The sequence below is a fragment of the Salmo trutta genome, chromosome 36, assembly GCF_901001165.1.
Source record: "Salmo trutta chromosome 36, fSalTru1.1, whole genome shotgun sequence".
Classification (NCBI taxonomy): domain Eukaryota; kingdom Metazoa; phylum Chordata; class Actinopteri; order Salmoniformes; family Salmonidae; genus Salmo; species Salmo trutta.
The window spans coordinates 15,744,289-15,768,835 of NC_042992.1; the positions used below are offsets into that span (position 1 = coordinate 15,744,289).

Below are 24,547 nucleotides of genomic sequence, written 5' to 3' on the forward strand. Positions count from 1 at the left end.
AACTACAAGAAACGTCTGACCTCTGTGATTGCCAACAAGGGTTTTGCCACCAAGTACTAAGTCATGTTTTGCAGAGGGGTCAAATACTTATTTCCCTCATTAAAATGCAAATCAATTTATAACATTTTTGACATGCGTTTTTCTGGATTTTTTTGTTTTTATTCTGTCTCTCACTATTCAAATAAACCTACCATTAAAATTATAGACTAATCATTTCTTTGTCAGTGGGCAAACGTACAAAATCAGCAGGGGATCAAATACTTTTTCCCCTCACTGTAGGTTGGTATTGCTATAGGCACTACCCAGACATACCTGTGGTGTAGCTTGTAAAAAGCTTACATTCCCCCCCCATTTTGTTTTGTAAATCCGACCGCAGCACGTGTGGAAACACACACGGACTCAGACCCACCCACTGACAATGATTGCTGGCCTTGGGACGGGTCATGTGGCATCATTTAATCATCTATATTTACACCGCCTAAATTCAACCGACGGTCTGCAGAACAGGCCCGGAGTCTTGGCTTTGGCTCGGTGCTGGGCGGAGTTATTTTGAACTGCTTGCTGAATCAGGCTGGCCAACCCTGCTGAAGAAAACTACTATTATTTTGGGGCTCCGTCTGAGTGGAGGCGTCATGATTTGTTGTGTGAACAGTTGACTTTGAGGCGCTGCCTGAGGAATTTTGGGGGCGAGCCGTTTGAAAGCCATCTGTCATGCTTGTTGCTGGAACGGATGGAGCATTGGAGCGGCTGTCCATCCCTGGCTCATGCCACGGCCCTTGGCCCACACCTGGGGAGAGCGGAGGGACGTCTGCATTACTCTCCTGGATTCACGCTGCAGTGGACCCATCACTGAGCCAGGTGGAACGCCAAACCAGAAAGAACACAAAATGGAGTCTCAGTTTCACCACCGGCTATGGGGCTACAGTATGAACACTAAAGGCAACTGAGGACTGAGGGGGAAAAAAACGAATTACTCAACTTGTTGGTTGAAACTAATTTCGAGGAAACAGTCTCAGGCCTTGGTAAAAAAAAAAGGTTTCCCAGAAAGCCTTGGAGTGTAAGAAGTAGACTCTGTTTTTCCACTCCACAACAAAAACTAAACAACATTTAGGGCTTCATAATTACCTAATCACCCTTTTGACAAAGGACGTTTAGTATGAGGAAGAAATGTGATCTTTTAGCATCTCTGAAACTATTCTCCTCCGTATTCCACCCGTGGAGAATTAAAAAATGTGAGGGGACGCCCGGTAGCTTGGCAATTAATGTCAAGTGTATCTCGCCACCAGTTCCTTCATCCGCTGGTAATATCACAAATTCACTTATCACTCGATGAATGTCAAAAGGAATTAGAGCTATCATTTGCTCTGTGAGACAGCCCACCATCATCACTGGCAGTTCGTCCTCTGAAAGTGGCGGATGGATCTGCTTACCCTTTAGGGTGATATCATCTCACTGTTTATTACAAAATACCCAGATTCCATTCTGCCTGATGAACTTTCCAGGAATCCCACAGAGCCAGAGCCTATTTGCTGCTCTGCTGGAGAGGGAGAATTTAAATCAGCTGGATTTTAAAAAAGAGAACGGAATACGCTGTTATTTTAATGAGGAGGATAGGGGGAAAGAACAAAGCATTTAAATCACTGAAATGCAAATCAGCTTCTCATCACAACTGTAGCAGTGAGTCATTCAACAGAACTCTGGGTTAACTTTAGGACAACAGTCTCTCAGAGGTGTTGAGCCACAGGTCCTAGAGGACTAGCTGCCCTGTTTCAGGGCTGTCTGTACTCTATGACCTAGTGAACGGCTATTAATATGTATGACAAACTAGCAAAACTCTCAACTCATCATTTAGACGGACAGAGTGTGTGTGTGTGTGTACTGCAGACTGGCTCATCTATATCAATGCAACCTGTTATATCCTTACTATATCTACGACCACCAACAATTCTACTTACTCCACCATAACTAAACACTTCTCCTCCATAAATAACTGTTAAGACGACAGCACTATAATTCAAATCCTCCTTCCCAGTGCTCCTACAATTAGCCCCTCTGACCTGGGGTCCATTGTCAGCGTGACGGCAGCTAAATGAACTCCACATCAAACCACCTCATAATCACCATACACTGAGACTACACCCTGGGCGGCCATATTCAAACCGAAAGCGAGAAGACAGGCGGTAGGCAAATGTAGTCGCTAATGCAGTAACTCAGCACTGAGGAGGCGTGGTGAGACCGTTAGTCTGTGCCCCCCGAGAAGGGCCGTGGAGCTGGCGGCGCCAAGCCTCAGCGTGGCGAAGCGCAACCCCACCACATGCTTAAGTTAACCACCGAGCTGTCAGACGAAGGAAAGAGATGTGTGAGATGAGAATCGAAAAATGTGTGTGTGTGTGTGTGTGCATGTGTCTTCGAGTTTATGCATGTGCACGTCTGTGTGTTTGTGCGTGCTCGTACACTCGCGAGCGAGCTGGGATTTGGAGAGCTCAGCACGCATTTGGCTGCCACATTCCTGGGGCCCATAGGGATGTCTCTCCAGGTCTCTAAGGAGGGGAAATAACCTTGGATAGATCTGATTCCTGTCACTGCCACAACCTCCAGCCAGCCCCAGAGCCCCCATTCACCAACACTGAATATCAATACCACACCCCCTCCCTGTTGATTCAACCCTGGTGCTGAGCTGACGGGTAACAGCCTAACCTTCAAACCTTTATGGGCTGGTTTCCTGGACACAAAAAGAAACCTAGTCCAGGACTAATCTGTGTCTGGGAAAACACCCCCCAAAAATCGAACCCTGGTAAAGACATAAAAAGGTGTATGTTTGAAGTGGCTGATTCAATCCCCTGATATGGTGGTTAACAAACCTTTCACAATTTGCGGCACCACGGCTGCTGTTTATTCTGTCGGCAGCACAAATAGAGCTGTCCAAAGCCAGCTCAGTAAGTTGGTTAAGGAGCTGGACAGACTCGAGAGACAGACTCGAGAGACAGACTCGAGAGACAGACTCGAGAGACAGACTCGAGAGAGAGAGAGAGAGACAGAGGGAGGGGGGTTTGATTGAAATGCTATGCTAGCTAGTGTTAGCCGCATCCAAGCCTTGCTGGAAGGCATAATGGGTGGCTGGGGACTGGGGTCAAACAAATTGAGCTCTATAAAGTGTCAGTGGAACAGCATGGTTGAATTTGAGGCCTGGTGCTCAGACTGGCAGTTTGGAAATTTGACCATCGTTTTACAAGGGAGTCAAGGCTTTGGAAAAGCTGTGTAGAACAAGGAGGAGGGATGGAGGGATAGAGGGGATGGAGGTATGGTAGGAAGGCCTAGGGCCAGGTTTCTGGACCCAGATTAAGTCTACTCCTGTACTAAAAAGCATGCCCAATGGAGTGCTTTTCAGTCGAGGAATAGGCATAGTCTGAGTCTGGGAGAAAGTTCCCTAGAGCCTAGTGTATGTACAGAACATTAAGAGTTTTGCAAAAGGTGGTTTAGAAAGAAGTGATGAAACGGAGAGAAGGAGAGAAACAGAGGGGGCAGACTTAGGTCTCCTGAGAGGCTGGTGGGAGAGCAGCCAGTCTGGTGTTTTAGACATGGAGATTGAGATAGGTCTCAACGGGCTGACTGCCATTCATATTGGCATCAAAGTCATTATGAGAGAACGGATTTTTAAATAGAATCATGTCAAGGAAGCAAATGAGAGCTAAACCACAATGATTTCTCTGCAAATTGAAATGTGACGCGTAATTAACTTTATAATGCGTTTACAAATGAGGTCTCCCCCTCTATGTGTGTGCGCACGTGTGTTTGTGTGTTTATCCATTTGTGTGTGTGTGTGTGTGTGTGTGTGTTTATAATTCTCAATGTCCCTTTTTGTAATTATGCCAGGGGAGATTGGAAATTAATGGTAATAAAGTCAAAAGACTCACTGTAAATGAATGGACACTGCTTATGCAAACCCTGACCTTGATTCTTAATTATCACAACGTCGGTACACAGTACACATGCAAACATTATTAGTCATTTCATAAAATGATTAAAGTAGAGAGAGGGGGGGAGAGAGAGAGAGAGAGAGAGAGAGAGAGAATGTTTGGGGAAATAAAGCAGAGCATATCTCAAGCAATGAATGATTAATTGACCTGAACTAAAATAACGTTAGATTTCCGGGGAATGACTAAAAGCCTTTTCCAATACTTCTGAAAGTAAGAAAAGGGGAGTTGTATTGGAGAGAATGGATAGAGAATGAGTCGATAGAGAGACCAGAGAACTCTGTGTTTCTGTCGCCCGTTGAAGCGAGGATGTTTTAAATAGCTCTTAATCAAGCGGACTGGGTTGTCAAACGGCAGTCAAGCATCGATCAGAGGAAGAGGCGAAGCGAGAGAGTTTACACAGCCCAAAATCTGCCCACGCTAAGCAGATCGTTCATTATTAAGCAAGTATAGTGTCGAATTTAGTCAAGATAAAAATGATTAGCTATTTTGATATGTGAGGCTTATTTGACCTAAAAGAAGTTTAGAAATTCGAGACAGTCAATGCATATTCATGAGGCTAGGCATAGCATCTCACTCTCCATTGAATACAGGGCGTTGGACGTCAACACCCATCATTGAATATTTTATTTATTTATTATTCAAATAACGCAATGTCTCCACCAACCCAAAAGAGAAGAATAGGTGGGAGTTTGACAGCCCGCCGTTCTGCTCTGTGGACAACGAATCCCATTGTTAGGGCGGAGACTCAAGCATCTCGTCATTATATCCAGTCTCTCTGGTTGGACACAAAGTGCTATAATTATGCCCTCTCTGTGTAAAAGGCCTCACACCACTTCGGTCTCCCGAGAATAGTGGATCTCCCACCCCGTCTCTCTCCGTCTCTCTCCCCCTCCCCTGATCTGACATGTGTTTGTGCACTGATGCGGTTTTCACAGCCCTTATCACCCACCTGTCTGTTCCTCTCAGCGCTCCATGTCCACTATCGCCTCTGTCCACAGTCATGTGATCTAACAGCCCTGACAGAGACATCCCTCCTCCCCACTGTAACCAGAGAGCTGGGCTGTACTGGACCGTTTGTGTGTGTTCTCACAGACGTTTTTCAGGGCTGACAGTTTTCATCTGCTAACAGTAACAAGACTAGCTTCAGGCCTGGTAAACTAATCAGCTACAACAGATTAATATAATGACAATTCAAATGCATTTACTTCACTTTCATTTCTGATCACCTTCTCTCACCCATAGTGTGTCTACAGCTAGGTTTCCATCCAAGTGGCGACAAGGTTTACGTGAATATTCTAATATCCAAATAATGAAAATATTTGAATTTTCCCACCAGTGGTACGTTTCCACCAACAGACTTGTTGGGAATAAAAATCTGTGCGTGATGACGTAGTGCACACAACAAGTACTTTTAGCTCAAGTTTTCATGTACCAAAAAAAAAGTAAAGTCCATGGCATTTTCAACTCTACTGATGGTTTGGTCACAATCTGTTGCGTTAAATAGCAAATGTACCTACTCTGATTTTGGCACATGCACTCTTGCTGACAGATCGCAGATAGTGTGGGTAGGCTGTGCTGGTAGACTTTTTCACTACTGGTAGACTATTTCACTACAGGTAGACTGTTTTACTACAGGTAGACTGTTTTACTACTGGTAGACTGTTTTACTACTGGCAGACTGTTTTACTACAGGCAGACTGTTTCACTACAGGTAGACTGTTTTACTACAGGCAGACTGTTTCACTACAGGCAGACTGTTTCACTACAGGCAGACTGTTTCACTACAGGCAGACTGTTTCACTACAGGTAGACTGTTTCACTACAGGTAGACTGTTTTACTACAGGTAGACTGTTTTACTACAGGTAGACTGTTTCACTACAGGTGGACTGTTTCACTACAGGTAGACTGTTTCACTACAGGTAGACTGTTTCACTACAGGTAGACTGTTTTACTACAGGTAGACTGTTTTACTACAGGCAGACTGTTTTACTACAGGTAGACTGTTTTACTACAGGTAGACTGTTTTACTACAGGTAGACTGTTTTACTACTGGTAGACTGTTTTACTACTGGTAGACTGTTTTACTACTGGTAGACTGTTTTACTACAGGTAGACTGTTTTACTACAGGTAGACTGTTTCACTACAGGTAGACTGTTTCACTACAGGTAGACTGTTTCACTACAGGTAGACTGTTTCACTACAGGTAGACTGTTTTACTACAGGTAGACTGTTTTACTACAGGCAGACTGTTTTACTACAGGTAGACTGTTTTACTACAGGCAGACTGTTTTACTACAGGTAGACTGTTTTACTACAGGTAGACTGTTTTACGAGATTTTTATGGATAAGAGTGGGATACTTTTTATTTGTCAAATGGCAGCCAAACATCGATCATCATGTCACCAGAATAATATCGATATTACTGGAAAGGAGCATCAAGTTCATCACCTTGCACTTTCACCACCCTGTGAAGTTCATCATAACTTATTTCATCTGTAGCCTAATAAACTGCTTTCCTGATGAGTCGTAGTGGGAGGACCACACTCCATATCATCGCGTGACTCCAAGTTAACTTTGATATCATGGGTATTATATCAATATTTGCGCAAAAAAGGCCTCCGCCATTTCTCGCATAATTCATTTTACACAAAAACATCCCACCAGGTCGAGTGAACAAACGATCTGTTGGCATTTATAAAATTGTACCGTTTCCATCACAGCTGTCGTGACTTTTATTTTTATATACGGTATGACTTTACGCGCATAAAAAATGTGTATGGAAACATGGTGTATGAGACGCACCGAATGAAGACTGAGAACTCACCCGTGACCTTTCATGACCTCTCACAGCCATCGACTAACTGATATACAGACCGATCTTCCACCATAACGCTTTGGTGACCGTTGACAACCTGTCACAAAGTGACTGTCCCCTTTCAGAATGTTCCCCCCACAGGACATAGTGGTTCCACTACGACTTCTTATAAGACATGTTCCGGAACATTGGAGACCAGTAAGTCTTTCTTAAAACTCCTGCTTTGGGCTGGATGTGTCAATGTGTATTTCATACATGCATAATCTATGAGCAGAAATACTGTCTTACCTTAATTACCCATGAAATCTCTAGTTTGAAAGCGACTGTTTTCTGGAAGCTGTGTGGCAGGTAGCCTAGTGGTTAAAAGAGCATTGTGCCGAAAGGTTGATGATTCGAATCCCCAAGCCGACTAGGTGAAACATCTGTTGATGTGCCCTTGAGCAAGACACTTAACCCTAATTGCTCCTGTTAGTCGCTCTGGATAAGAGAGCCTGATAAATGATTAAAATGTACAAATGTAAATGTGTGGCGCACATTTCCCAACATTTTCCCCCACGTGGGTCAGCCCCCTAGCAATTTGAGTTCTAGCCAACAAGCTTCAGCCCTTCACCATTTGAGTGACAGCTAGCAAGATGCACACACAGCAGAGCGAGAAAGAGAGAGAGCAATGACGTGGTGCACATATGTGACATAGAACGCAATTTTCGGGTACCACATTTGGCTAATGAGCGCTACTTTAAGAACTACTGGCTAAAGTATGCAAAAGTACCAGAGAATCTATTTAAAGTGAGAGATCATCAATGAGTGAACAACTCTGAGCTACTTTAGAGCCGCTTCAAAGATGTGTTCCGACGGGAGAAGAAGATATGGAAAGATAGAAACACGCAGCTACATGACATAAAAGACAAAAATGGCCTCCACTGAGTCTCATTCACCATTAGAAGCAATGTGTGAAAAGCGTCTGGTTTATGTTGATAATCTTCTGGTCACGTCCTCTTTTTCAGATGCCTTTTATCACATACAATGAGCAGCATAAAGAGATTGAATAAAAGCATAATTCATATTTTCTGAGGAAGCAGTCAACACAAATGGTTCAGTTAAAGGTTGAATTGAAGGCTGGATTACATTGTACCATATGTGAAATTGAGGCCAATATGGGTATGGAGGCACAGACAGAGAAGGGAGGCCTGTAGCAAGGGACTGATCAGATCACTTACCTAAACAGCACTCTCCCATGGCGTGGAAGCCGTGATAGGGAGAATATGTGTGTGGTGTTGGTGGGGGCAAAGCCATACGGGGTGAGCAGCAAGCACTCTTGCTCCATTTGTTCTTAGACCACACACACAGGCAGGGCCAGAATGGAGGGAGAGATTTAGAGAGTAAAAAGATGGGCTAGAGAGAAACAAAGGTGCACTAGAATAAGCGAGCGAAGAGGTGGAGCGAGATAGAGAGAGGAGGCAGGGCAAGGTAGAGGAAAAAGAGGAGGGACGAGGCAGGGCGAGGTAGAGAGAGAGAAAGAGAGAGGAGGGGGCGAGGTAGAGAGAGAAAGAGAGAGGAGGGGGCAAGATAGAGATAGAGAGAGGAGGCAGGGCGAGGTGGAGGAAAAAGAGGAGGGGCGAGGCAGAGAGAACAGAGAGCGAAAGAGAGAGGAGGGGGCGAAGTAGAGAGAGAGAAAGAGAGAGGAGGCAGGGTGAGGTAGAGGAAAAAGAGGAGGGGCGAGGCAGAGAGAACAGAGAGAGAAAGAGAGGAGGGGGGCGAGGTAGAGAGAGAGAAAGAGAGAGGAGGAGGGCGAGGTAGAGGGAAAAGAGGAGGGGCGAGGCAGAGAGAACAGAGAGAGAAAGAGAGAGGAGGGGCGAGGCAGAGAGAACAGAGAGAGAGGAGGAGGGCGAGGTAGAGAGAAAGAGAGAGGAGGAGGGCGAGGTAGAGGGAAAAGAGGAAGGGCGAGGTAGAGAGAGAAAAAGAGAGGTTGGGGCGAGGTAGAGGGAACAGAGAGAGAAAGAGAGAGGGGGGGCGAGGTAGAGGGAACAGAGAGAGAAAGAGAGAGGTGGGGGGGCGAGGCAGAGAGAACAGAGAGAGAGAGGTAGAGGGAACAGAGAGAGAGAGAGAGAGAGAGAGAGAGAGAGAGAGAGAGAGAGAGGAGGGGGGCGAGGAAGAGTGAACAGAGAGAGAAAGAGAGAGGAGGGGGCGAGGTAGAGAGAACAGAGAGAGAGAGAGAAAGAGAGAGAGAGAGAGAGAGAGAAAGGAGGGGGCGAGGTATGGGGAACAGAGAGAGAAAGAGAGGAGGGGGCGAGGTAGAGGGAACAGAGAGAGAAAGAGAGGAGGGGGCGAGGTAGAGGGAACAGAGAGAGAAAGAGAGGAGGGGGCGAGGTAGAGGGAACAGAGAGAGAAAGAGAGGAGGGGGCGAGGTAGAGGGAACAGAGAGAGAAAGAGAGGAGGGGGCGAGGTAGAGGGAACAGAGAGAGAAAGAGAGGAGGGGGGCGAGGTAGAGGGAACAGAGAGAGAAAGAGAGGAGGGGGGCGAGGTAGAGGGAACAGAGAGAGAAAGAGAGGAGGGGGGCGAGGTAGCGGGAACAGAGAGAGAAAGAGAGGAGGGGGCGAGGTAGAGGGAACAGAGAGAGAAAGAGAGGAGGGGGGCGAGGTAGAGGGAACAGAGAGAGAGAAAGGAGGGGGCGAGGTAGAGGGAACAGAGAGAGAAAGAGAGGAGGGGGGCGAGGTAGAGGGAACAGAGAGAGAAAGAGAGGAGGGGGCGAGGTAGAGGGAACAGAGAGAGAAAGAGAGGAGGGGGGCGAGGTAGCGGGAACAGAGAGAGAAAGAGAGGAGGGGGCGAGGTAGAGGGAACAGAGAGAGAAAGAGAGGAGGGGGGGCGAGGTAGAGGGAACAGAGAGAGAGAGAAAGGAGGGGGCGAGGTAGAGGGAACAGAGAGAGAAAGAGAGGAGGGGGGCGAGGTAGAGGGAACAGAGAGAGAAAGAGAGGAGGGGGGCGAGGTAGAGGGAACAGAGAGAGAGAAAGGAGGGGGCGAGGTAGAGGGAACAGAGAGAGAAAGAGAGGAGGGGGGCGAGGTAGCGGGAACAGAGAGAGAAAGAGAGGAGGGGGCGAGGTGGAGGGAACAGAGAGAGAAAGAGAGGAGGGGGCGAGGTGGAGGGAACAGAGAGAGAAAGCGGATGGGGAAGAGTTAGAGAGACCGTTAGAGAGAGAGACAGAGAAAGAGTTATTTTCCTACCATTTGGATGAGGCTCTCCTGGATTCTGTTCAGTGTTGTTCTCAGTCGGCTACTGATCAGACCCGGACCTGATGATTCATACTGCAGAACAGACACACACACACACACACGGTTAATACACACGCACCGTCCTGTCTACTCTACAATCTAACCACAAACTAATCCTAGGGATAGAATCACAGGAGGGGGCCACCAGGGGATCTACAGTGAGGGAAAAAGTATTTGATCCCTTGCTGATTTTGTACGTTTGCCCACTGACAAAGAAAGGATCAGTCTATAATTTTAATGGTAGGTTTATTTGAACAATGAGAGACAGAATAACAACAAAAAAATCCAGAAAAACCCATGGCAAAAATGTTATAAATTGATTTGCATTTTAATGAGGGAAATAAGTATTTGACCCCTCTGCAAAACATGACTTAGTACTTGGTGGCAAAACCCTTGTTGGCAATCAGAGGTCAGACGTTTCTTGTCGTTGGCCACCAGGTTTGCACACATCGCAGGAGGGATTGTGTCCCACTCCTCTATGCAGATCTTCTCGAAGACATTAAGGTTTTGAGGCTGACGTTTGGCAACTCAAACCTTCAGCTCCCTCCACAGATTTTCTATGGGATTAAGGTCTGGAGACTGGCTAGGCCACTCCACTGCAATGTGCTTCTTCTTGAGCCACTCCTTTGTTGCCTTGGCCGTGTGTTTTGGGTCATTGTCATGCTGGAATACCCATCCACGACCCATTTTCAATGCCCTGGCTGAGGGAAGGAGGTTCTCACCCAAGATTTGACGGTACATGGCCCCGTCCATCGTCCTTTTGATGCGGTGAAGTTGTCCTGTCCCCTTAGCAGAAAAACACCCCCAAAGCATAATGTTTCCACCTCGATGTTTGACTGTGGGGAGGGTGTTCTTGGGGTCATAGGCAGCATTGTCCTCTGAGTCATTCAGATGTTCATTGGCAAACTTCAGACGGGCATGTATATGTGCTTTCTTGAGCAGAGGGACCTTGCGGGCGCTGCAGGATTTCAGTCCTTCACGGCGTAGTGTGTTACCAATTGTTTTCTTGGTGACTATGGTCCCAGCTGCCTTGAGATCATTGACAAGATCCTCCTGTGTAGTTCTGGGCTGATTCCTCACCGTTCTCATGATCATTGCAACTCCACGAGGTGATATCTTGCATGGAGCCCCAGGCCGAGGGAGATTGACAGTTCTTTTGTGTTTCTTCCATTTGTGAATAATCGCACCAACTGTTGTCACCTTCTCACCAAGCTGCTTGGCGATGGTCTTGTAGCCCATTCCAGCCTTGTGTAGGTCTACAATCTTGTCCCTGACATCCTTGGAGATCTCTTTGGTCTTGGCCATGGTGGAGAGTTTGGAATCTGATTGATTGATTGCTTCTGTGGACAGGTGTCTTTTATACAGGTAACAAGCTGAGATTAGGAACAGTCCCTTTAAGAGTGTGCTCCTAATCTCAGCTCGTTAACTGTATAAAAGACACCTCGGAGCCATAAATCTTTCTGATTGAGAGGGGGTCAAATTCTTATTTCCCTCATTAAAATGCAAATCAATTTATAACATTTTTGACATGCGCTTTTCTGGATTTTTTGTTGTTGTTATTCTGTCTCTCACTGTTCAAATAAACCTACCATTACAATTATAGACTGATAATTTCTTTGTCAGTGGGCAAACGTACAAAATCAGCAGGGGATCAAATACTTTTTCCCTCACTGTACACTGCATTTGGTACTATAAGTAGGCTTTACAGCATTGGGAGTCTCGTTATTGGACATAGATTGTATAATTTTTAACTGCAGCTACATTTAGGCAAGAGGTCTGAGAGAGAAAGAGAAAGAGAGAGAGAAAGAGAAAGAAAGAGAGAGAGAAAGAAAAAGAGAGAGAAAGAGATATGGTTCTTGTCAGTTTGGGAGAATTGTGGATGACTCACATTCCTCACATTACCATGACAGAGTAGGGGCCTGTAGCTAGACTCACCACATTACCATGACAGAGTAGGGGCCTGCTGCTAAACCCATTACCATGACAGAGTAGGGGCCTGTAGCTAGACTCACCACATTATCATGACAGAGTAGGGGCCTGCTGCTAGACTCACCACATTACCATGACAGAGTAGGGGCCTGCTGCTAACCCCATTATCATGACAGAGTAGGGGCCTGTAGCTAGACTCACCACATCATCATGACAGAGTAGGGGCCTGCTGCTAACCCCATTATCATGACAGAGTAGGGGCCTGTAGCTCGACTCACCTCATTATCATGACAGAGTAGGGGCCTGTAGCTCGACTTACCACATTACCATGACAGATAGGGGCCTGTAGCTTAACTCACCACATTATCATGACAGAGTAGGGGCCTGTAGCTAACCCCATTATCATGACAGCGTAGGGGCCTGCTGTTAACCACATTACCATGACAGAGTAGGGGCCGGAAGCTAACCACATTACCATGACAGAGTAGGGGCCTGCTGCTAAACCCATTACCATGACAGAGTAGGGGCCTGTAGCTAGACTCACCACATCATCATGACAGAGTAGGGGCCTGCTGCTAAACCCATTACCATGACAGAGTAGGGGCCTGTAGCTCGACTCACCACATTACCATGACAGAGTAGGGGCCTGCTGCTAACCCCATTATCATGTCAGAGTAGGGGCCTGTAGCTCGACTTACCACATTACCATGACAGAGTAGGGGCCTGCTGCTAACCCCATTATCATGACAGAGTAGGGGCCTGTAGCTAACCACATTACCATGACAGAGTAGGGGCATGTAGCTAGACTCACCACATTATCATGACAGAGTAGGGGCATGTAGCTAGACTCACAACATTATCATGACAAAGCAGGGGCCTGCTGCTACTCTCACCACATTGTCATGACAGAGTAGGGGCCTGCTGCTAACCCCATTAACATGACAGAGTAGGGGCCTGTAGCTTAACTCACCATATTATCATGACAGAGTAGGGGCCTGCTGTTAACCACATTACCATGACAGAGTAGGGGCCTGTAGCTTAACTCACCACATTATCATGACAGAGTAGGGGCCTGTAGCTAACCCCATTATCATGACAGCGTAGGGGCCTGCTGTTAACCACATTACCATGACAGAGTAGGGGCCGGAAGCTAACCACATTACCATGACAGAGTAGGGGCCTGCTGCTAAACCCATTACCATGACAGAGTAGGGGCCTGCTGCTAACCCCATTATCATGACAGAGTAGGGGCCTGCTGTTAACCACATTACCATGACAGAGTAGGGGCCTGTAGCTTAACTCACCACATTATCATGACAGAGTAGGGGCCTGTAGCTAGACTCACCCCATTACCATGACAGAGTAGGGGCCTGCTGCTAACCCCATTACCATGACAGAGTAGGGGCCTGCTGCTAACCCCATTACCATGACAGAGTAGGGGCCTGCTGCTAAACCCATTACCATGACAGAGTAGGGGCCTGCTGCTAACCCCATTACCATGACAGAGTAGGGGTCAGTAGATAACCCTATTACCATGACAGAGTAGGGGCCAGTAGATAACCCTATTACCATGAGAGAGTAGGGTCCAGTAGCTAACCCTATTACCATGAGAGAGTGGGGGCCGGTAGCTAGACTCACCACATTACCATGACAGAGTAGGGGCCTGCTGCTAACCCCATTATCATGACAGAGTAGGGGCCTGCTGCTAACCCCATTATCATGACAGAGTAGGGGCCTGCTGCTAACCCCATTACCATGACAGAGTAGGGGCATGTAGCTAACCCTATTACCATGAGAGAGTAGGGGCCGGTAGCTAACCCTATTACCATGAGAGAGTAGGGGCCGGTAGCTAACCCCATTACCATGACAGAGTAGGGGCCGGTAGCTAACCACATTACCATGACAGAGTAGGGGCCTGTAGCTCGACTCACCACATTATCATGACAGAGTAGGGGCATGTAGCTAACCCTATTACCATGAGAGAGTAGGGGCCAGTAGCTAACCCTATTACCATGACAGAGTAGGGGCCAGTAGCTAACCCTATTACCATGACAGAGTAGGGGCCGGTAGCTAACCCTATTACCATGACAGAGTAGGGGCCGGTAGCTAACCCTATTACCATGACAGAGTAGGGGCCGGTAGCTAACCCTATTACCATGACAGAGTAGGGGCCGGTAGCTAACCCTATTACCATGACAGAGTAGGGGCCGGTAGCTAACCCTATTACCATGACAGAGTAGGGGCCGGTAGCTAACCACATTACCAGCAAAGGTGTTGTTTTGATGAACTGAGGCGAAAGTAACAATAGATAAGGAAACTGGTTGCATCACCCAAAAAACTTCCAGGGCAAGATGGTTCTCAAAAGCAGTTATATTATAGTAACCCAGTCTGTAGACAGAACAGTTGAACAAGATGGTTCTCAAAAGCAGTTATATTATAGTAACCCAGTCTGTAGACAGAACAGTTGACACATCACACTTCATGATTGAAGCCTGGGCTCAGCAATGATCTTGGTTTTTCCACCAGGCACTCACAGTCAATTCAAAGGAAGGTCATGGTTTTGGAATCTAAAGCTTAAGGTCAAATTTCTAATTCGAGTTCTGACACTGGTGGCATTGTGAAAAAGGCCAAAAGTTTCTCCAGGTCAGGTCACGTAGTCAGGAAATACTACTGAACCCAGGCCTGAGCAGAGGACGAGAGAGCGAGAGCGAGAGAGAGAGAGAGAGAGAGAGAGAGAGAGAGAGAGAGAGAGAGAGAGCTAGGCGGGGCTAACAGAGGGTGAGGAGGAGCATGATGATGATCTATCTATGCAGCACACTGCAGTTGATGAAGGATGAGTCTGTCCACTACTCTACTAGTGATGGGGCCGGAGCCCCAGTCTTACCCAGCAGAAAGGGGCAACAGGCCTGGCCGGACCAGCCTCCCTGCCCCCCTGGCCGCCGGGCACACACAGGCTAGGGGCAGGCTTGGGAGCAGCAAGGACAACAGAAAACAAACAAAGCAAAAACCAACGGTGCAAATTAAACAATGAACTGGAGGAGCAACATAAAGCAAACAAAAGCAAAAATGAAATTGTTTTTTTTTTTTGTATTTGGAGGACCAGATGATTGAGTGTTGGAAAAAGGGTTGAGAGAGCTGTTTGAGTGTCCTTCCTTCACTTATTTTAAGGGAATGACGTGTGTGTGTGTGTGTGTGTGTGTGTGTGTGCGTGTGTGTGTGTGTGAGAGAGAGAGCCCAGAGAGAGAGAAAGAGAGACAGAGGCAGAGTAGGTTTGCATATTGTGTAAACATCATCAGCCTCTTTGAGCCCTGTAGACAGATGGCCGTAGAGGGGAAAATAAAAACAGAATCTCCTATTGTTAAGATAACTGATAACTGCCCAGGCAGCCAATCTATTATCTCTCTCTGGAATGAGTGCAGGAGGGAGGGAGGAGGGGAGGGAAAGCATTTCATCTGGATAAGGTATTTCCCCTCTTCCCCCGTTGAGTTATGAACTCTGGACAAGAAACCGTGAATGTCTGCAGCTAATGCATCTTAGCATATGTGCGTGAGAGTCAATATCGCAGCAGTATATAAATGGCACTTTTACCCCTTCGAATACTAATGGTCGCTCATTACTCAAGGAATGGGGGGCTATATCAACTCATGGTATAATAAGCTTTCCATAGGTCACAATAACAGCCTATACGTGCATAGCAATTTCCGAGGGGGGTTGTAAATATTCATAAAGCATTAGCATTTGAGTGTGGGTGTCTTTGAATGAGAGCCATATTGAACTGGAAACTAACGAGGCAGAGCAGAGTGAGAGGCAGGAAGAGAGACAGTGGGAGAGAATGTGAGAAATGGAGGATGAAACAGAGATGGAAAGACAGAGAGAGAGGAGGAACGAAAAGGAGAGAGGAAAACGAAAGGAAGAAAGATGGGGAGACAGAAAGAAACAGAGAGAGAAAGAAGAGAAATACAGAGAAAGAGGGCGCGATAGAGAGAAGAGAAAGAGAGAGAGGAGAAGAGAAAGACAGACAGGCCAATAGAAGGTAAAAAGGGAACGGAACCCTGTCTAGGTGCCATGTGACTGTTCTCCTGTCCTAATCACCAGTACGCTCCCTGGACCCGCTGAGGAGCCAGTCAGGACCCAGGAAGCAGAGCAGCAGCAGAGCCTCATCCACTCTGGCATGTGACAGCCATTTTGTTGACATCATTAGCAACTCCCCTGGGGTTTACCAGTCACACAGTTGCAAGCACACCAAGCTCTTTGTTTAGCCACTAAAATAGCCTCAGAGTTTTAACGTGACAACGAAACAATGTTGTTTTGTGATGATACCAGTATCACAATATTTTTTCCATGGCAAAAAAAGCAGACCAAACTCTTTGGTCCTTTAAAAACATGGTGTATGTAAAATATTGTGTGCTATAGCTTGGAAAATAAACACATGCTACTGGATGACAACATAATGTTTCCAACATTAGGCCTGTTTTCCTAAAGAAATGAAATCTGCTTCGTGTTTTGTTTCTTTGCCCCTATACTAACTGGTATCGCAATACTGGTTTCGTACCAGTCCCATTGTTCTGACAGAGGCAGAAAACTTGCCCTGTCACTCTGCGCGCCCTGTCACTCTGCGGGCCCTGTCACTCTGCGCGCCCTGTCACTCTGCGGGCCCTGTCACTCTGCGGGCCCTGTCACTCTGCGGGCCCTGTCACTCTGCGGGCCCTGTCACTCTGCGGGCCCTGTCACTCTGCGGGCCCTGTCACTCTGCGCGCCCTGTCACTCTGCGCGCCCTGTCACTCTGCGGGCCCTGTCACTCTGCGCGCCCTGTCACTCTGCGCGCCCTGTCACTCTGCGCGCCCTGTCACTCTGCGGGCCCTGTCACTCTGCGGGCCCTGTCCGTTAGAAGAGACAAACGGTGAGAGGAAGAGAAGTGTCACCTGAAGGGATACAGTACTGAAGCCTAATACAGACCAGTTAGCACCTCAGTGTCCCTTATCTTAGTGAATCGACCAATTAGCACCTCAGTGTCCCTTATCTTAGTGAATCGACCAATTAGCACCTCAGTGTCCCTTATCTTAGTGAATCGACCAGTTAGCACCTCAGTGTCCCTTATCTTAGTGAATCGACCAGTTAGCACCTCAGTGTCCCTTATCTTAGTGAATCGACCAGTTAGCACCTCAGTGTCCCTTATCTTAGTGAATCGACCAGTTAGCACCTCAGTGTCCCTTATCTTAGTGAATCGACCAGTTAGCACCTCAGTGTCCCTTATCTTAGTGAATCGACCAGTTAGCACCTCAGTGTCCCTTATCTTAGTGAATCGACCAGTTAGCACCTCAGTGTCCCTTATCTTAGTGAATCAACCAGTTAGCACCTCAGTGTCCCTTATCTTAGTGAATCGACCAGTTAGCACCTCAGTGTCCCTTATCTTAGTGAATCGACCAGTTAGCACCTCAGTGTCCCTTATCTTAGTGAATCGACCAGTTAGCACCTCAGTGTCCCTTATCTTAGTGAATCGACCAGTTAGCACCTCAGTGTCCCTTATCTTAGTGAATCGACCAGTTAGCACCTCAGTGTCCCTTATCTTAGTGAACAGTTGGGAAACATCTGTAACAACGCAATGTTTTCAAGGAGGGTGACTTGTGCTGAAAACCCTTATTCATTTCAACTCCATTAGAAGCACTAAAACAGCTCTTAGACATTGGATCAACAGAAGGGAAAAGCAATCTCAGGTCATTTCAGCAACAGCCCCATGACCATTTCCCATGAGTGATTTGTGTACGAAACCCAGAAGCAGTGCCCACATACAGATAATTCATTGGTAAATAATATATAAAATAGCATATGAGAATGATAGAACACATTGTGGACACTAATGAACATAACGTAAGCCTGTCAAGTTCAGTAATATGTCTCCCCCCAGGGCCGGTTTCTCGGACACAGATTAAGCCTAGTCCTGAACTAAAAAGCATGCTCAATTAATAATCTCCATTGAAATAGTTGAATAGTCAAGGCTTAATCTGGGCACCATTAGGTCCTTTTCCGTACCATATCATTGCGGCCGAAGAAGGTGTAGACAGCATACAGGTAGTAATCAAACAGCTGGGAAACACAGTGGATGACATCAAAGGCTATTGGTTTCAGAATGTTCATCATCTGTATGTACTTCCCTGTATGGGAGAGATTAGAAATGGCATTTATATTATTACACGTCATTATATGTTAAATGACAAAACAGTTTATATCAGTTGAACAATTACCAACAGAAATGCAAAACAAAAATGCTCAAAGCTCAAAAACTCCTGGGGATGGAATATTAGATACTTGGTAATTCAGCGTTTATCTTTCATATCCCTGATCGGAAAAAGTGACAAAAGCAACATATTCAATAGTGACATCTTTTTTTAGGACGTGAATAGAACAAATCTAAATGTTTGAATCTAACATTTCATCAAATATCCTCTGTCCCATTAACAGTACATGGTCAGATTAGTGATGCAGCGATATGACATTTCTGGCCGATACTGATATCCAATATTTTCCTTGCCAAAAAACCCGATAACGATATTAAACATTTTTGTGGCCTTTTAAGCATTCTACTACAGTTAAATAGTTAACACACACACACGGACGCAGCGGTCTAAAGCACTGCATCTCAGTGCAAAAGGCGTCGCTACAGTCCCTGGTTCGAATCCAGGCTGTATCACATCCGGCAGTGATTGGGAGTCCCATAGGGCGGCACACAATTGGCCAAGCGTCATCCGGGCCTTCATTGTAAATAAGAATATGTTCTTAACTGACTTGCTTAGTTAAATAAAGGTTACACACACACACACACACACACACACACACACACACACACACACACACACACACACACACACACACACACACACACACACGCTGTGCTGTTTCGTTAATTTGTTCAGTCGTTTCATTCTCAACCAGGATTTCTACGGAACGCCGTTTGGGTCTTTGAGGGGCAAAAAAGATACGTCAAATAACACTATTTGACATGTGAAATAAGCTTCTTAACCAATCAAGACCTGAATATGACTGCACGTCACATAATAATTTAACGAGTTCATACATTTTTTAAGTAGTTATTACACATTGATTACACTATCAGTAGTATTCCATATGTCACAACGATTCATCGATGCGTATGCTATAATGCTGGTAAAGTTGTCTCGTGCACCTACAGTGCTGGTCATAAAAAAAGCTAGTTAGCTGATGGATGCAAACAATGTTCTTCCCCAAAAACATAGCAAAATGACTGTTTCAGTACCTATACTTACCTAGCTAACTATATAGCTAGGTGTCATCATCTAAAATAACCCTAATTTATAAAACAGTTCTTATTTGATTATTTTATTAATTTACGGACATATTCAATCAAGCCTTATCCCAGTCTGCTGTTCCCACATGCTTCAAGAGGGCCATCATTGTTCCTGTTCCCAAGAAAGCGAAGGTAACTGAGCTAAATGACTATCGCCCCGTAGCACTCACCTCCGTCATCATGAAGTGCTTTGAGAGACTAGTCAAGGACCATATCACCTCCACCCTACCTGACACCGTAGACCCACTCCAATTTGCTTACCGCCCCAATAGGTCCACAGACGACGCAATCGCAATCACACTGCACTCTGCCCTAACCCATCTGGACAAGAGGAATACCTATGTAAGAATGCTGTTCATCGATTACAGCTCAGCATTCAACACCATAATACCCTCCAAACTCATCATTAAGCTTGAGACCCTGGGTCTCGACCCCACCCAGAGCAACTGGGTCCTGGACTTCCTGACGGGCCGCCCCCAGGTGGTGAGGGTAGGCAACAACATCTCCTCCCTGCTGATCCTCAACACTGGGGCCCCAGAAGGGTGCGTTCTCATCCCTCTCCTCTACTCCCTATTCACCCATGATTGCGTGGCCATGCACGCCTCCAACTCAAGCATCAAGTTTGCAGACAACGCTACAGTGGTAGGCTTGATTCCCAACAACGACGAGACGGCCGACAGGAAGGAGGTGAGGGCCCTCGGAGTGTGGTGTCAGGAAAATAACCTCACACTCAATGCCAACAAAACAAAGGAGATGATCGTGGACTTCAGGAAACAGCAGAGGGAGCAGCCCCCTATCCACATCGACGGGACAGTAGTGGAGAAGGTGGAAAGTTTTAAGTTCCTCGGCGTACACATCACATACAAACTGAAATGGTCCACCCACACAGACAGCGTGGTGAAGAAGGGGCAGCAGCGCCTCTTCAACCTCAGGAGGCTGAAGAAATTCAGCTCGTCACCAAAAACACTCACAAACCTTTACAGATGCACAATCGAGAGCATCCTGTTGGGCTGTATCACCGCCTGGTACGGCAACTGCTCCGCCCACAACCGGAAGGCTCTCCAGAGGGTAGTGAGGTCTGCACAACGCATCACCGGGGGCAAACTACCTGCCCTCCAGGACACCTACACCACCTAATGTCACAGGAAGACCAAAAAGATCATCAAGGACAACAACCACCCGAGCCACTGCCTGTTCACACCGCTATCATCCAGAAGGCGAGGTCAGTACAGGTGCATCAAAGCTGGGACCGAGAGACTGAAAAACAGCTTCTATCTCAAGGCCATCAGACTGTTAAACAGCCATCACTAACATTGAGTGGCTGCTGCCAACATACTGACTCATCTCTAGCGACTTTAATAATGAAAAAAATTATGTAATAAATGTATCACTAGCCACTTTAAACAATGCCACTTTATATAATGCCACTTTACATACCCTACATTACTCATCTCATATGTATATGCTGTACTGTTACCATCTACTGCATCTTGCCTTTGCCGTTCGGTCATCACTCATTCATATATTTTTATGTACATATTCTTATTCATTCCTTTACACTTGTGTGTATAAGGTAGTTGTTGTGAAATTGTTAGGTTAGATTACTTGTTAGATATTACTGCATGGTCGGAACTAGAAGCACAGGCATTTCGCAACACTCGCATTAACATCTGCTAACCATGTGTATGTGACAAATAAAATTTGATTTGGTGGTCGGACCATCTATGTTAAACTAGCCACAATAAGGATTAGCCACAATAGTGGACTTTGCAGTTAGCCTTCAAAATAGTATGGCATAATTCTACTATTTGTATTCATTTGCATCACTGTCAATGACATACTTTATTTTGAAGGCAAACCGCAAATTCCACTATTGTGCCTAATTCTTAACTCGGTCTGGTCGATCCTCACAAGCCAGATGAAGCTAGCTGGCTGCTTATAATGTTAGTTTTGGGCAACAGGGTTAAGTAGCTGGCTAGCTATTTATCTTCATGAACTGAAGTTCAATTTCAACGGGCGAACAACAAGTGGCAACCTAGGAAAAAAATGCTAAAGCTAAAGCTAGCTACCCCAGAAGTTGCGGTCGAACAAAATATGCTTTATTACCAACGTAGTATTGTGTAAACATCATTTGTGACCGGTGTTTGCTTGTTTGCAGATTTTTTTTTTACAGCTTTAACAGTGCTACTGTATCTTTTTTGACACTCAAAGACCCAAACGGCATTCCATAGTATGTACAGTTGAAGTAGGAAGTTTACATACACTTAGGTTGGAGTCATTAAAACTCATTTTTCAAACAATCCACAAATTTCTTGTTAAACTATAGTTTGTAAAGTAATTTTCCCAACAATTGTTAACAGACAGATTATTTCACTTATAATTCACCGTATCACAATTCCAGTGGGTCAGAAGTTTACATACACTAAGTTGACTGCCTTTAAACAGCTTGGAAAATTCCAGAAAATTATGTCATGGCTTTACAAGCTTCTGATAGGCTAATTGATATAATTTGAGTCAATCAGAGGTGTACCTGAGGATGTATTTCAAGTCCTACCTTCAAACTCAGTGCCTCTTTGATCGACATCATGGGAAAATTAAAAGAAATCAGCTTAGACCTCCACAAGTCTGGTTCATCCTTGGGAGCAATTTCCAAATGCCTGAAGGTACCACGTTCATCTGTACAAACAATAGTACGCAAGTCGAAACACCATGGGACCACGCAGCTGTCATACCGCTCAGGAAGGAGACACGTTCTGTCTCCTAGAGATGGACGTACTTTGGTGCGAAAAGTACAAATCAATCCCAGAACAACAGCAAAGGACCTTGTGAAGATGCTGGAGGAAACAGGTACAAAAGTATCTATATCCACAGTTAAACGAGTCCTATATCGACATAACCTGAAAGACTGCTCAGCAAGGAAGAAGCCACTGCTCCAAAACCGCCATAAAAAAGCCAGACTCCGGTTTGCAACTGCACATGGGAAAAAAGATCATAATTTTTAGAGAAATGTCCTCTGGTCTGGTGAAACAAAAATAAAACTGTTTGGCCATGATAACAATCGTTATGTTTGGAGGAAAAAGGGGGATGCTTGCAAGCCGAAGAACACCATCCCAACCGTGAAGCACGGGAGTGGCAGCATCATGTTGTGGTGGTGCTTTGCTGCAGGAGGGACTGGTGCACTTCACAAAATAGATGGCATCATGAGCAGAGAAAATTATGTGTATATATTGAAGCAACATCTCAAGACATCAGTCAGGAAGTTAAAGCTTGGTCGCAAATGGGTCTTCCAAATGGACAATGACCCCAAGCATACTTCCAAAGTTGTGGCAAAATGGCTTAAGGACAACAAAGTCAAGGTATTGGAGTGGCCATCACAAAGCCCTGACCTCAATCTCATAGAACATTTGTGGGCAGAACTGAAAAAGTGTGTGCGAGCAAGGAGGCCTACAAACCTGACTCAGTTGCACCAGCTCTGTTAGGAGGAATGGGCCAAAATTCACCCAACTTATTGTGGGAAGCTTGTGGGAGGCTAACTGAAACATTTGACCCAAGTTTAACAATTTAAAGGCAATGCTACCAAATACTAATTGAGTGTATGTAAACTTCTGACCCACTGGGAATGTGATGAAAGAAATAAAATCAGAAATAAATCATTCTCTCTACTATTATTCTGACATTTCACATTCTTAAAATAAAGTGGTGATCCTAACTGACCGAAGACAGGGAATTCTTACTGGAATTAAATGTCAGGAATTGTGAAAAACTGAGTTTAAATGTATTTGGCTAAGGTGTATGTAAACTTCTGACTTCAACTGTATGTCGTGAAGCTAATATCAGTGACGCTATTACTGATTAACTCCAGTAGGGCAACGTCTGAAAAATAGCGCACTTGGTAGTGTGTACTATTGAGAATTTTCCAGAACATGTGTGGCCATTACACATTTCAGGATAGTCAGTAAAACTAGTGCTCTCTATATGTGCTCTGGATCATTAGACACCATTAGACATGCACCTGTCTGGGGAGTGGACATGACTGTTTATATTTGTAACGGTGTTATGGCCTAATATGTACTATTGCTATGGTTACATCTTTTGGGACATTTCCAGAACATGGGTGTCCCTTTCAGAGGAGTTAGCAGGATGACAAGTCTGGTTATTTCTGTAAAGTGCCAAGGACTGTTGCTATGGTCCTACATTCATGCACCTGTCTTAAGGCGAGTACCTGTCTGTATTTTTTAACTATCGGTGTGGCTCTACAGTTTCCATGCCCTAATATGAAACCAAACTAAACTCAGTGCAAGGCAATAAGATAACGGTGGCTAAATGCCAGAGGGGATGAGTCATTAAGAGGAGTTACATTTACATTTACATTTTAGTCATTTAGCAGATGCTCTTATCCAGAGCGACTTACAGTAGTGAATGCATACATTTCATATTTTTTTTTTTTTTTCTGTGCTGGCCCCCCGTGGGAAACGAACCCACAACCCTGGCGTTGCAAACACCATGCTCTACCAACTGAGCCACAGGGGTGTGACGTAAGGAGGAAAAATGTATAAGAAGTATGTGCCAAGACTGGAAAGTAGTTTTCATGAACTAGCTCGGCTTTTATTATGATGTAATAAAAGTCTATTTGAACTCACAGGCTTCGATATTTGAGAAATATGATTGACGGAATATTTCCACGACAGTACCGGTGCTCGACCAGTCAGCTAAAGCCAACATCACCCACGACAGAGAACGGTTGATTGTCAAGGGCAATGAATTCCATTATCTTGGCATTAATGGATTTCGCCCTTGAGTTGTCTTGCTGAAATGTTCTTACTCTTTCAAATGACTGCTCGACTTGCTGACTGGTCGATCCACACAGCAGACATTGTGGGCTAGGTTAGGAATGCTGTGTTGCACGTGTAGTGCAACATTTTACGTGGCATCATTACGTCCTGTACCTACGTTATATAGGTGTGCACGGTAGCTATGACATCGGTTTTTAACATTGGCGTTAAACTAGACATCGGTCAGATACCGATGTTGGTATTTTTAGCTAATATCGTCCGATTCCACTATGTTCACCGATATATCGTGCATCCCTAGTTCAGATTGATATAAATGTGATCAGAATGCCAAACATTTGACAGGATGTTTCACATCAGCACTGCACCAAATGAAAACACAAGAAGAATGTGATGAAACGACTGACTTACTCTATTTTATTCTCCGACCTCTATAAGATCTCCTG

At 45.5% G+C, this 24,547-nt stretch overlaps 1 protein-coding gene across 2 annotated transcripts in view; it reads right to left on the reverse strand.

The window, feature by feature from the left end:
* vps50 (VPS50 subunit of EARP/GARPII complex) overlaps positions 1-24,547 on the reverse strand; it is a 239,731-nt gene that overhangs the window by 53,456 nt on the left and 161,728 nt on the right. For both annotated transcript variants that reach the window (XM_029734820.1, XM_029734819.1), the window contains exons 21-22: positions 18,021-18,142; positions 10,014-10,094 (exon numbers count right to left, since the gene is read on the reverse strand). In XM_029734820.1, the coding sequence (XP_029590680.1) occupies positions 10,014-10,094; positions 18,021-18,142 (203 nt within the window). The remainder of the gene's footprint in view (positions 1-10,013; positions 10,095-18,020; positions 18,143-24,547) is intronic.